The sequence below is a fragment of the Bufo gargarizans genome, chromosome 3 (assembly GCF_014858855.1).
Source record: "Bufo gargarizans isolate SCDJY-AF-19 chromosome 3, ASM1485885v1, whole genome shotgun sequence".
In the NCBI taxonomy this organism is placed as follows: Eukaryota; Metazoa; Chordata; class Amphibia; order Anura; family Bufonidae; genus Bufo; species Bufo gargarizans.
In genome coordinates, this window is record NC_058082.1 from 550443987 (window position 1) to 550458186 (window position 14200).

Sequence of the window (14200 nt, forward strand, 5' to 3'; positions counted from 1 at the left end):
CTATGCCGTCATGGTGGTGAAATGGGAAAAATTGAATTAGACTTACCGGTAATTCCTTTTCCATGAATCCACCATGACTGCACGGAATTCCCACCCAAATAATTTAATATCTTTTAGTATAAAGGAATACAAAAATATTTAAATTTTCGTTTCGGCAATTTAACCGTTTGGAGGGTCAGGACACAATCTCGTATACTATGCAGTCATGGTGGATTCATGGAAAAGGAATTACTGATTAGTCTGATTCAATTTTTTGTTTAAAAAAAATGCTTTATTATGTAAAACTGAAACAAAAATCATAGAAAGTAGACATATTTGATATCATTGCGTCTGTAACAACCTGCTCTATAAAAATAGCGCATGATCTAACCCGTCAGATGAATGTTAAAAAAAAAAAAAATGTATTTAATTTTTTTAACCTTGCCTCACAAAAATGTAATATAGATGTATGTAATATCTCAAATTAAAAATCATATGTACCCCAAAATAGCACCAATAAAACTGGCACCTTATCCCGTAGTTTCCAAAATGTGGTCACTTTTTTTTTTTTTTTTTGTTTCTACTGTAGGGGTACATCAGGGGGGCTTCAAATGGGACATGATATCTAAAAACCAGTTCAGCTAAATCTGCTTTCCAAAAACCACATAGCATTCCTTTCCTTCTGCGCCCTGCTGTGTGGCCATACAGCAGTGTGCGATCACATGTGGGGTGTTTCTGTAAACCGCAGAATCAGGGTAATAAATGCGTTTTGTTTTGGCTTTTAACCCTTGCTTTGCTACTGGAAAAAAATTATTAAAATGTAAAATTTGAAATTCTGAAATTTCATCTGCATTTTCCATTTAATTCTTGTGGAACACCTAAAGGGTTAACAAAGTTTGTCAAATCAGTTTTGAATACCTTGAGGGATGTAGTTTCTAAAATGGGGTCATTTTTGGGTGGTTTCTATTATGTAAGCCTCACAAAGTGACTTCAGACCTGAACTGGTCCTTTTTTAAAAAGTGGGTTTTGGAAATTTTCTGAAAAATTTCAAGGTTTGCTTGCAAACTTCTAAGCCTTGTAACGTCCCCAAAAAATTTGAAAATGATCCAAACATGAAGTAGACATATGGTGAATGTAAAGTAATAACTATTATATGAGGTATCACTATCAATTATAAAAGTAGAGAAATAGAAATTTGGGAATTTTTCAAAATATTTGGTAAATTTTGGATTTTTATTTTTTTTTCAACTTTTGATGCATTATTATATACAAGTCCTCTCTAGGACACTCTTTCCCCCCCCCCCCCCTTTCATCCCTCTCCTTGTTTTGGTTCCTCACAATTTTCAGTGAATGAGAACCCTTGTGTTTCCATTCGCAAGCAGTAAGCATGAACTACAAGAAGCACAAGCTACAGACAGGTTTACTGCCTCTGAATGGAAGCAAGTGTTCTCGCTCACACAGTAAGCAGAGATCTTGAAGATGGTTAGGAATTGAAGCATCAAGTCCGTTAGAAAGCCGTAGAACTTCTCATTTAGCTTTATTAACCTGACACTAGGAAACCCATGTGACAAGTTCCAGTCACCAGATTCGTGAACGCAGCTCTGGATGTGACTGGAGTACAAGACATGATGTGACTGAAGGAAAAATGGAATCCACCCTTGTCTTTTCCACAAATTTGGTTAAACACCCTAATTTCTCACAGTACAAATTCAATGAAATATTGGGACGGGGGGGGGGACTCGACAGACTGCAGTACCTATTGCAACCACTTGGCGGTCACTCATAGACAAATATAGCATAATATATACTAGTATTCAGCGGCTCACCCACCTTCTCCCCAAGGACCCGGTGTTCACTCCACGGATTCACCCAAATCCGATTAAAAGAAAAAGCAAGGTAAATAAATAGTTGGAGGGCACTCAATTACCTGAAAATATCCAGTATAGGGTGTCTGTTAACCTTTTTATTGCACATAAAATATTCACATAAAAGCATACACATATAATGTATAAAACCATGCATACAAAATGCTGGACCCTATTACAATAGCCTATAGAATTGTCCGCTAATCCCAATGGTGGACTCGATCCTGATATGAATAGTCCGAGTCTAGTTGCAGTGTTATTACGCAATCTTTTTGATTCTGTGACCGCATTCAATCGCTATGCGTGGCGTATACAACGTGAATATGATCGTATTCAATCGCCAAGTGTAGCATATGACGAAAATCGCATAGGTTAATGCATCAATATATCCCCATGGGGCAGAGTACGTTACCCCTCTTGTGTCTCCGTAGGAAAGTCCTTATTCAGCCACTTAGACTCACATCGGCGTCCCGTGTGGTCTGTAGAACCCGAACGCGGCGTCCCACGTGACCTGGCTGCGTCCTATGTTGTAACGGACCGTTTCAGCAGACAAGGGGTTAAGATCCGTTTAGGCGATATGCCCCTTTCCGAGAGATAGGCACAGCTACTGCAGAACACCAACCTCCCGAACTGGATACAAAATAGCACTCCAAACTGGAACCTCGCAAATAGCTGTCATCAGACGAACAGGAAAAGCGTATCCCTCAGCTTACACTCCTGGCAATCAGTCTCTAACAGCATACATGGAATCCCCCCAATAACGAGGCAAGGCTCCGTCTTGAGGGTCAGCAGCAGTCTGACTGTACTTCAGATACAGACTTTTATTCATAAAAAACAAACATAGTACTGCCCACAGGGTTTTGAAATCCAACCAATCAGTAATTCGCAACACACACAATGTAAATACAGCAACCAATCGTTCCCGCCCCCTAGAGGACCAGAAGGGAGACTGCGACACAGAACAGATACAACATATCCCCACAATGCATCATGGTTTCCTCCTCTCTGCCTGGGAGACAACCGAAGGCAATCCAATTATCTCTCAGGACAAAGGGAGATCACCAATACACATGTGGAGACAACAGGACAGGAATCACCACCCAAACACACAATGGCACACCCCCACAGCAAACACAGACATTTAACATATCCCCAGATAGCTCAAGTCTGAGTGCATATCATTAGGTGAATGGCACTCAGAATACACGAATACAATAATATTAGCTATCTGGGGGCCCTCACATAACATACAATTTAACCGAATGCATAATAACATAAAATACAATTCTACAGACAGATTTAAGCTGTGCGGCCGGTCTGTTTTCTCCTTTAAAGTTACTATGGGCCATAATCCTGAGGCAAGAGGCCTTCAAACAGCCCCCTCCAAAACACCGTGGCGAGGTTGGTTTCGCCACATATGTGATTAACACTGCTCTTTAGAAGACTGCGTTTCGGGGGTCAAGCCCCTTCCTCAGCGGTAATAGTCTCCTGATACGGTCCCCATGCAGGACTTTGGGATACTCTGTGTAGAGCCAGGAGGAAGGGCAAAGGATACATGAAATTCTGCACAGATGTGTTCCTCATGTCTCGTGACCCGATATGGAGGTAAAGCCAAATTAAACTTGTTTTTACTCAAATATGACTCATTATTTTTTTAACTTTTGGACTGTTAATCCAGAGATGGGTGAAGGTTGGTTGGCACAAGCCCCCGAGCAATTGCAAAACCAGCAGAAATGTGATTGAGGCTTTAGATGTTACTGGAGTGAGAGAACAGTACAAGATCTCTAATATGTTTTTATGTATATATTTGTTTTTTTGTTTTTATTAATAATTTTGTCATTTGCAGGACATGTCCCAGCAGACCCTGTGGCATACGTTGTCCATCCTTCTCCCCGGCGTGGATCTGGCCTCATAAGGATGCCGTTCCCTCCCGGCTTTGACACGTTTTCACTTAACCAAATCCTTAACACGTAAGGCGAGTGCATCTGGCGCCATGTTCTCAGGCCGGACAGACAAGCGGTGCTTCTTCATGTGTTTGGCTGCCTCTCAGCTGCTGTTCATCTTGCTGTTGTATCGGCGTGGAGCCTCCAGCATGTTTCAGGGAATTTTCGGAGCCTACTCTGTATGGGATTATTCGAAAACCCAGGACGTCTACACCAACCTGAGCCTATTCATTCCGGATCCCGAAGCTGTGAAGACTCAGTACTGTCCCGTCAGGTCTCCCATACTTGGTAGGTTTCTTATCTATAAATCCTAGTCCAGGCAACTGGTGTGGTGACCACTGAGATTTTGGAGGGTGTCTATGGGTATTTGTGCTGATGAGGTAAAGACTAAGTCTTGCTCAGTTGTCATTCTAGTCCATCCCAAAGGTGTTGGATGGGGCTGAGGTCAGGGTTCTGTGCACCCGCTAAACTTGTCACCCTATGTCCTTACAGCTTTGTGCACATGGGCCACCCGTAAAGTTGGGTGTGACTTTAATATTAACTTTGGCTGGAAATAAAGGGCTGAACCCCAGGGAACAACCTCCTCCAATAGCTTACAGTAGGTACGATGCAGTACGGTAGGTAACGTTCTCCAAGCTTCATCCAAACCCATATTCATCCATCAGATTTCGAGATCGAGAGATGTGATTCATCACTGCAGGGAGTACGTTTACACTACTCCAGAGATGATGTGCTTTACACCGCTCCAGCAGGATCTTGGTATTAAGCATAGCCTTGTGTGCAGCTGTTCCACCATGGAGAACCCATCTCATGAAGCTCCTCAGACACAGTTCTTGTGCAGTTCGGATCTCTGTAGAGAGTGATACAAAAGAGGATAGGTATTTTTTCAAACCCTTGGCCGTCGATGAGCAAGTCCACGAAAAATCCCCCTTTAAGGGCTCAAAATGCATTAACCCTGTTCTCGAGGAAAAGATAAGATGCTATCAAAGACCAGAAAGTGCTGTATGTGTCAAACTTGACATCTTGATGGGCTGCTGTCTGGTCTTCTTAGATTACAAGCCTAGGTGACTACATCAGCAGGTTCTCTAAACTCTCCATCTCCCCATCATGTGAAGGCAGTCTCATTTTTACACTCATTATGCTTCCTGTTGGGTAAGATGAGACACAGACGACCAGGTGCCCCAGGGCAGGAATGGCCATTCCCCCCCCACCACCCACACCAAGGAAGGGCAGGAACTAATGTTGCTGAGGAGTAAGGCCCCGGCAGAGATTATTTCTTATTACCATGACAACAGAAATTAGAATGCTCAGCCTGGAAAAATAGAAGGTTATCTGAGATTAGAGGGGAGTTTATTAAAACCTCAGTTTCAGAAGTAAATCTACACCAGCTGTGGGCGCTTACAAGCTACATCAGTTTTTGGCGTAAATTATAGTAAATGTCTGTCAGTAGAAGCCCTATCTAGTCAAAAAAAGTGACGTAAAATTTTTTGTGAAAACCCCTCATCCTTCAAAATTTGCAGCGGTTATATGCTGCTTTTTTTTAAAAATATAAAAATCTCCTACCACCGCTTTAATTGCGTAAAGGGGCATGTACCAAGATAAAATTTATATGCACAGGCTAGAGGAGTAGTATCTGATCGGCAGGGGTTTGATAGATTATCGTGAGAATGCTGTTCCCTTAATCAATGTGGCTAATGGTTGAGCATGTGTGCTGCAGCTCCATTCATTCTTTATGGAGCTGCCAGAGATGGACCCTTTTAAGGCGAGAGGAAGCACATTATCTCACTTGTATGCTTTCTATACGACAAGTTGTTTGCTGTGGTTCTGAGCGGTAAAGAATGCGCTGTACCCTCACACATCAGAGGCTTTGACAGCATCTTCCCCTCGGACCTGGCCTACGAAAAGCAGAATGTCCGGCTTAAAGGTCACATCTGACGCCTCACTTAAAGAAATGGAAGGTGTTTGGGCTTAAAAGGTCAACGTAGAGATGGAGCAGTCAAGAGGGATTTGTCTACTTGCCTCTTTTGTAATGGGAAAAACCTCAAAATGAGAGATCGGACTCTGTACACATATATTGAGACTTTTTTAACCGTTGTTGGGGGATGGGCACTGCTTTCTGGTGGTAGATAAATTTATATTTTCCGTACGCCTCCCCAACGGCACTAAGCAGGAGGGTACCCCGCCTCCCAGGGACAGAAAACAACGTAGAGGACAAAGTTTAAAATCCTCCTCCCCTTTACCTTCTCCAGTTGTTTCCTGTCCCTCGTGGATGAGGTAGAGAACAGGCAGGTTCCCTTCTGCTAAATTCCTTTCGCTCAGCCTTTGGTAAGTAGTCCCTGGCATCCAGGAGGGCTGTAGCAGAGAAGCGGAGTTCCAGGATACGAGACTCTCTTCTAAAAGCTATTGGATCCACCTTGAACATTGAAGAGTCAAAAGAAACCCAGACTGTTCAGGATCAAATGTTGAAGGGGCTAGGGGATAGGAAGAAAAGAGTATTCCTGGTCCATGACAACATAAAAAAAAAATATATTTCTGAAGAGTGGAAGGATCCTGAAAACAAGAGCTGGTACTTTCTAAAGTATTTAAAAGGAAATAGCCCTTCAACGAAGATGACTTCGTCCACTGGGATAAGACTCTCAGGGTACATGTGCCAATAGCCAGAATTTCCCAAAAAGCATCCCTACTGTTTGAAGACGTTGGGCTCTTGAAAGAAGTGTGAATTGGTGCTAAAAAGATCCTGGGGATCTAATACCACTATGTTAAGACCAAGCATCGCAGCCACTTACACAGCCAGGTCCCTATCCTTGTGGTTGTCGCAGCTGGAGGAACATTTGGTCTCTGGCACCCCTAGAGAAGACATTTTATCTTCTTTGCCGGTTTTGAAACAAGCTTCACATTTTATAGCTGATGCCTCTGCGGACCTTGTTAAGTTGTCCGCTAGATCAGCAGCTCTTTCAAATATGGCAAGGAGGTCTGTTTGGTTAAGATCCTGGGTGGGGGATACTGCTTACAAAAATAGACTTTGTGGTATTCCCTGTGAAGGAGACAGACTTTTTGGTTCGGTTTTGGATGACCTTTTGGAAAAAGCTTCCGATAGGAAGAAAGGCTTCCCGACTGAGACCTTCCAGCAGTGGCGGTCATTTCTGTATATGCTGTGAAGATACGAGATGTACAGCACCTGAAACTACGGACACTAGAAGCCTGTGCTAGCATTTCTCCTGTGGTGGTGCTATCAGTGTCTGAAGAGTGGGAGAAGAGGGTTGCATTGACAATCAAACACAATGTGCAGCACATTGAACACATTTTATAAGTGGTCAGAAACTTGTAAATAACTCATGAAAGAATAAAGTTACATTAAAACCAAGCACACCATTGTTTTTCTTCCTATTGAAAAAACAAAAGTTAGATTCAAAATGGCCGCCATGTTCACCACCCATCTTGAAAAATTTCCCCCTCACATATACTAATGTGCCACAAACTTGAAGTTAATATAACCAACCATTCCCATTTTATTAAGGTGTATCCATATAAATGGCCCACCCTGTATATCTGAACAAGCAGGGGGGCACGAGAAGCAGGACTCTGTTCCAGATTGCATCCCAGATTTTTTCCTGCGCCGAGATGCACATAGTCAATCTCCTCAGGCCATGTAAGAGGAGAAGAGAACATTCTGGCACACTTCCTGAGCAGAAGGAGGTTATTTCCAGGAGAGTGGAGCCTCAAGAGATCAGTCTTTTTGAAAATTTGCAGCAAATGGGGACATCTGACGGTGGACCTTTTTTCGCTTCTCAGAGAAACAAACAGATCTATTTTATTCCCTCTCATTCAGGGACAACCCAACGAGAGTGGATGCCTTTTTCAGGTCCTTGGCTGCCAGGTCTTCTGTATGCCTTCCCACCAATCCAATTAATCCCAAAGGTCCTAACGAAGATTGCAGAAGAACGCTCTTGCGTAATCCTGATTGCTCCATATTGGCCAAAAAGGGTGTGGTTTCCCCTGCTTCTGAGTCTTTCCAGAAAGAGGTACTGGAGTCTTCCTCAGAGCCCGCACCTTCTGCTTAAGGGTCCGGCCTGGCACCCAACAATCAACCAGTTAAAAAAAAACTGCCTGGAATTTGAACGGTCCATCCCGAAGACAAAAGGGTTATCAGATGCTGTCATCAACACTCTTCTGTCTAGCAGAAAACAGTCATGTCCAACATCTATCTCAGTACTTGGAAGACCTTTCTTTGATTTTTTTTTTTTTTTTTTTTATATATTTTTTTTTTTTTCAGGGACTCCTGGAATCCTACTTTACCACCAGATGCTAAGGTAATTTTAGACTTTTTTTGCAAAAAAGTCTTGACAAAGGACTGGGTTAGCACCATTAAGGTCCAGATAGCTGCTCTTAGTTCCTTTTTATGGAAGTCAGGTTGGCTGAGTTGGATTTGATCAAGAGGTTCATTAATAGGGCAAGTAGACGGCATCCTGTTCATAGGTCCACGATTCCGCCCTGGGATCTTAACCTGGTCCTTTCTGTCTTGGTGGATCATCCCTTTGAGCCTCTTGACGGAATCTCGCTGACTCCTTTCCCTAAAAACGGCCTTTCTTATAGCCATCACCTCGGCTAGGAGAATCGGAGCAATTCAAGCCTTGTCCTGTAGGCCTCGGTATCTTAATATTTTGGAAGACTGAATTGTGCTAAGACATGAGCTGCCTTTCTTACCAAAAGTGTTCTTGAAATTTCACTGGCAGCAGGAAATCTTGTTGCCTACATTCTGCGCCCAAGCAAAATCATCTAAGGAATTGAAGTTTCATCATTTTGGATGTGCGTAGATGTGTGCTGTCTTATCTGGATTCTACGAAAGAGCTAAGGAAAACCAACATCTGCTGGTCCAGTACGCAGGACAAAATAAGGCTCAGGCAGCTTCAAAAGCTACCATCGCTCGCTGGATTAAAATGACGATCAGCATGGCATATATAGAAACATGACTCTCTCCACCCGCTGAATTGAAAGCTCATTCTACAAGAGCAGTGTCAACCTTTTTGGGCAGAAAATGCCTCGGCATCTTTCTCAAATCTGCCAAGCAGCAACCTGGTCTAGTCCAACATTTTTCAATCACTAAGTCCAACAGGGACTTGTCCTTCGGACGAAAAGTTTTGTCTGCAGCAGTCCCTCCCTAGTCTGATTTCTTTGTTAATCCTCCTAATTAGTGGCGCTGGGGAGGCGTACGGAAAAGATCATGATTACTCTTACCGGTAATTGGATTTTCCGTATAGCCTCCACAATGGCACTGTTTTTTAGTTTTTTTGTTCTTTCCCACCCTGATACTTTTCAATTATGTTATGTGCTATTGAATAAAAACATTTCTCTCCCAAAATTTAATTTTCTTCAGCATCATCCTGAGTTCTTAGGTATTTACTGGAGAAGGTAAAGGGGAGGAGGCTTTTAAACTTTGTTCTCGGCGTTGTTTCCTGTCCCTGGGATGCGGGGTACCCTCCTGCTTAGTGCCATTGTGGAGGCTATACGGAAAATCCAATTACAGGTAAGAGTAATCATCATCTTTTATTGCTTAAAGGGGTTGCTGCTTTGGACAGTCGTCGCGTAACACCCCCCCCCCTTTTTTTTTTTTTCTCCTTTTCTTTCCCGTTTTGAGGATTACCCGAAAATGAGACGGACAACATGTGAGGGTGTGCTATAGTCAATTGCAGAATACTGGTGCGAGCACGCTAGTATCAGACCTTCTAGAATGCCCAGGAGAGACAAGCATGATGAATGCAGTATACAAGGGGTTAAATCCAGAGACAGGCCAGAGTTGATACCAGGAGAGTAGTCAGAATCCACTAGGATAATCCAAACAAGCCAGAAGTAAAAAAAAATATAAAAAAATTGAAAAGTAACGATACGAAACAGCTGACTTTAATCCCCCGCCTGGCTCCACGATTAGACAGTCAGAAACTAGATTTACTGTTTTCAGTCACACTAACTGGTCCATCAGGATAGTATAGGTCATCAATATCAGATCAGCAGGGGGCCGACACTCCCACCGAACGGCTGTTTAAAGAGAACACAGCGCTGGTGCAAGCGCTGGACAACTGACCAGCTGCTTGAAGAGAACGCAGCGCTCGTGGTCTCCATTTCACAACTCCTCTGTCCCATTCCCTTCAATGGGACAGCTCCTTCCTAGTCAATAGGATTGAGCTGTCCCATTGAAGGGAATTGGCACTGCGAAGCTGTGATTACGGATGCTGCAGTGTCGATGGTTAACTGATCTGATGTTGATGAGCTATCCTGAGGATAGGTCATCAATATAACAAAAGCGGGCAACCTCTTTAACTGGAGTGGAAAGCTGCAGTAACTGAATGGATAGTTTTTGTTTTGTTTTTTTGCAACCTGCAAATGCCCAAAATTAGCTCCTGACCCACAATTAACAAAACCCTTACACACCACCCTATTTTCAGAATAAAAAAATAAAAATAAAACTGGCAACAAAACATTCTTGGGAAGAATGGGGAAAAACCTGACTGCCTAGGTGGTCTTCCCTAGAGGTTTGCGTTTTGCCAGCTTGGAACAATTCTTGAGCATATGGCCAGCATCTCCATAGTAAAAGAACAGGACTTGCTGCTGCTGGGCTGACATGGTGGATCCTAGGTGCATAGGTTCCTCAGAAGACAAGGAATGGACCTTTTTTGGATTTCGGTGGAGTAGGCAGCAAAGAAATAAACTCCTTTTTGTTTATGCTTCTTTAGACATCTATGCCTTTTGATGGCTAGTGTCATAGCTTCCTTGAAGGACATCTCTGCAAATAATTTAATAAGATCCTTCAAGTGCTCGGATAAACCTTGATGGCAATTGCAAGGAAGATCTAGCTTATTCCACTGGGAAGCAATAGACAATCTCCTAAATTCAGAACAGTAATTTTCAACAGGGCGATTACCCTGCCAAAGAGATTAGCTTCAGCCAGGGACTTGTGATCGGGTTTGTCAGATGGCAAACCCAAAGCTGAAAAAAAAAATTCTAAATTTTTCCATTCAGGGGCATTAAGATCTAGAGAAAAGGACCAGACCTGAGGATCTCCTGTAAAAGAGGCATAACTAATCCCAATAATTGCTGCTAAATTCCTGGTGAAAGAGGCCTCAAACGGAAATACATCTTGCAACTCTCCTGAAATGTCACAAACAAACTATTTTCCGATCATCAGAAAATCGATCAGTAAGGTTTACCTTTTGATGTAGCTGGATCTGGAATGGTACCTGCAGTAACCTTTTGTCCAAGCACGTGAGGTCTCCTGGATGTTGAAGTCTTTTCAGCCAGGACCAGTTGGGTTAAGCCCTGTATTTGGTCCACAAGACCATGAATCTGTTCCATACTGTGCCTGTGAGATGTACCCTGTCCTAACCACTGCTGATGAACCCAAAATCTGCCACCAGCCTTCTCAAACCTCTCCAGGTAGTATGAAACTAAGGCTGCCCTTAGCTATTCACCAGAACCCGCCATCATACAGTATCACTTGGCTGCTAGGGACACAGAATACATCTGCAGAGCTTGGGCACATTACTAGCAGACCTTCTAAAATGACCATGGAGGGAAAATAGAAGTAAACAAGCAGGGACAAAAATGCGGTTAAATCCAGAGACAAAGCTGGGTTGATCACCAGGAGAGTAGAAGAAAGCAGAATCGGCAGCCACAAGGATAATCCAAAAAACAAGCCAGAAGTCAAAAGCTGGAGAAGTTGCACATGACAGAGCCTAGAGAAGACAAATGCAATCACGGGCAAGGATATGAAGCAGCTGACTTAAATCCTCTGCCTAGCTCCAGGATTGGACAGAGACAGAAACCTAATTGGCTCGGTTTCCAGTCACACTGCCAGGTCCCGGAACTAGAGATTGTCTGGTCAGCATGGCAACTCTCTCCGTACAGCCCTGCATAGTGATGGGAGGTGAACTCCTGATATGACAAGTGTTCAATTCCCCTGCAGCTCTCCAAAAGGAGAAATGATGCATTACATGGTGCCTGTTGAAATAATTTGGGCTGTCCGTGTAAGGCTCTAGCAACATAATGGACTCTAGCAGCAATCCGACAGACCGATTTGACCTCTGCTGAGGTGCACACTGTGTGGCCATATACACTGGACAAAAATATAAATGCAACACTTTCGGTTTTGCTCCCATTTTTCATGAGTTGAACTCAAAGATCTGAAACCTGTTCTACATACACAAGACCCATTACACTCAAATATTGTTTACAAATCTGTCTAAATCTGTGTTGGTGAGCACTTCTCCTTTGCCGAGATAATCCATCCCACCTCACAGGTGTGGCATATGAAGGTGCCGATTAGACAGCATGAATATTGCACAGGAGTGCCTTAGACATCCCACAATAAAAGTCCTCTGAAATGTGCACAGTTTTGCTTTACGCGGGGAACCATTTGCCTCATGCAGTGTAACACATCTCCGTGGCATAGAGTTGATCAGGTTGTTGATTGTGGCCTGTGGAATGCTGGGCCACTCCTCTTCAATAGTTGTGCGAAGTTGCAGAATATTGGCAGAAACTGGAACACGCTGTCGTATACGCCGATCCAGAACATCCCAAACCTGCTCAATGGGTGACATGTCCGGTGAGTATGCTGGCCATGCAAGAACTGGGATGTTTTCAGCATCCAGGAATTGTGTCCAGATCCTTGCAATATGGGGCTGTGCATTATCATGCTGCAACATGAGGTGATGGTCGTGGATGAATGGCACAACAATGGGCCTCAGGATCTCGTCACGGTATCTCTGTGCATTCAAAATGCACCTGTGTTCGTTGTCCATAACATATGCCTGCCCATACCATAACCCCACCGCCACTATGGGCCCCTCAATCTACAATGTTGATGTCAGCAAACCGCTCACCCACATGACGCCACACACGCTGTCTGCCACCTGCCCTGAACAGTGAAAACCAGGACTCCTCTGTGAACAGAGCGCCTCTCCAACAAGCCAGACGCCATCGAATGTGAGCATTTGCCCATTCAAGTCGGTTATGACGATAAACTGCAGTCAGGTCCAGACCCCGATGAGGACGACGAGCATGCAGATGAGCTTCCCTGAGACGATTCCTGACAGTTTGTGTAGAAATTCTTTGGTTATGCAAACAGATTGTTGCTGCAGCTGTCCGGGTGGCTGGTGTGGTTACATGTAGTTTGCGGTTGTGAGGTCGGTTGGATGTACTGCCAAATTCTCAAACTCCTTTTGGAGACTGCTTTATGGTAGAGAAATGAACAGTCCTTGCATGGGCAACAGCTCTGGTGGATATTCCTGCAGTCAGCATGCCAATTGCATTGTGCTGTGTAATCAAACTGCACATTTCAGAGTGGCCTCTTATTGTGGGCAGTCTAAGGCACACCTGTGCAATATTCATGCGGTCTAATCATCACCTTGATATGCCACACCTGTGAGGTGGGATGGATTATCTCGGCAAAGGAGAAGTGCTCACTAACGCAGATTTAGACAGATTTGTGAATAATATTTGAGAGTAATGGGTCTTTTGTGTAGGTAGAAAATGTTTCAGATCTGAGTTCAGCTCATGCAAAACCGAAAGTGTTGCCTTTATATTTTTGTTCAGTGTATGTTGAATGGAGCAGCATGGTGTGTACTCAACCACTGATCTGGCGGTATTGTAGTGTTACATGGCAGTCATTCAGATGGTCAGCCAAGGGTATTTTTAGTTTTCCTTAGTGAGACAGCTCTACTTTCTGGCTCATAGGGCATACGGACATCGTAAACTCCCTCTAATAGGACATATAGATTGGGGTTATCTTTGTAAGTCAACCCATTTTAGCTGCCCATTGACATTAGATGGCTGTCAGCTGGTCCTCCCAGCTACCCTATACACATGCACTCTGGCTTCAGTCAAGTGTGCATGTGTCATTGATTGGGAGTAAGCCGCTTGGGCATGTACAGGGCAGCCAGTATGCGGAGAGGTAATATTCCACCTTCAGAGTCAATACAGATTAAATAGACCCGCTCTTTGCTCCAGGAGTGGACCCCATTGACTGTAATAAGATCCATCAAGTTTCCATTATGGCGTCCATAATTTTGTACAGAATTGTACACTACAGACCAGGACACATTTTCATCTGGAAGCAAATGGCAAAGGTTCCCATTCACTAAAAACAAGCAGATACTGAAAACTGTGAGGAATTGCCGTATGTTTTGCTCTATAAGACGCATCGGACCATATGACACTCCTAAGATGTCTTCTGAATGCCGCGCTGCACTGTGGCCTCACACGTCACAGCGTCATGTCATAGTGCACGTAGGACCACACTATGTCCTGATGCTGTACACAGTCCGGACACACGCGGTGCCCAGAAGAAAACCAGGGAGCGGTGAGTACAGCCATTGCTAGCAGCGCTGCACTCATCACTCCCCGTGTCTCCTGCATACTAAT

At 43.8% G+C, this 14200-nt stretch overlaps 1 protein-coding gene across 1 annotated transcript in view; it reads left to right on the forward strand.

Moving 5' to 3' along the window:
- The window catches only part of LOC122930605 (beta-1,4-galactosyltransferase 3-like), a 60703-nt gene that overhangs the window by 17658 nt on the left and 28845 nt on the right, over nt 1–14200 (forward strand). Inside the window, exon 2 of the mRNA XM_044284106.1 lies at nt 3691–4075. Within this exon, the coding sequence (XP_044140041.1) occupies nt 3838–4075 (238 nt within the window). The 5' untranslated portion in view covers nt 3691–3837. The remainder of the gene's footprint in view (nt 1–3690; nt 4076–14200) is intronic.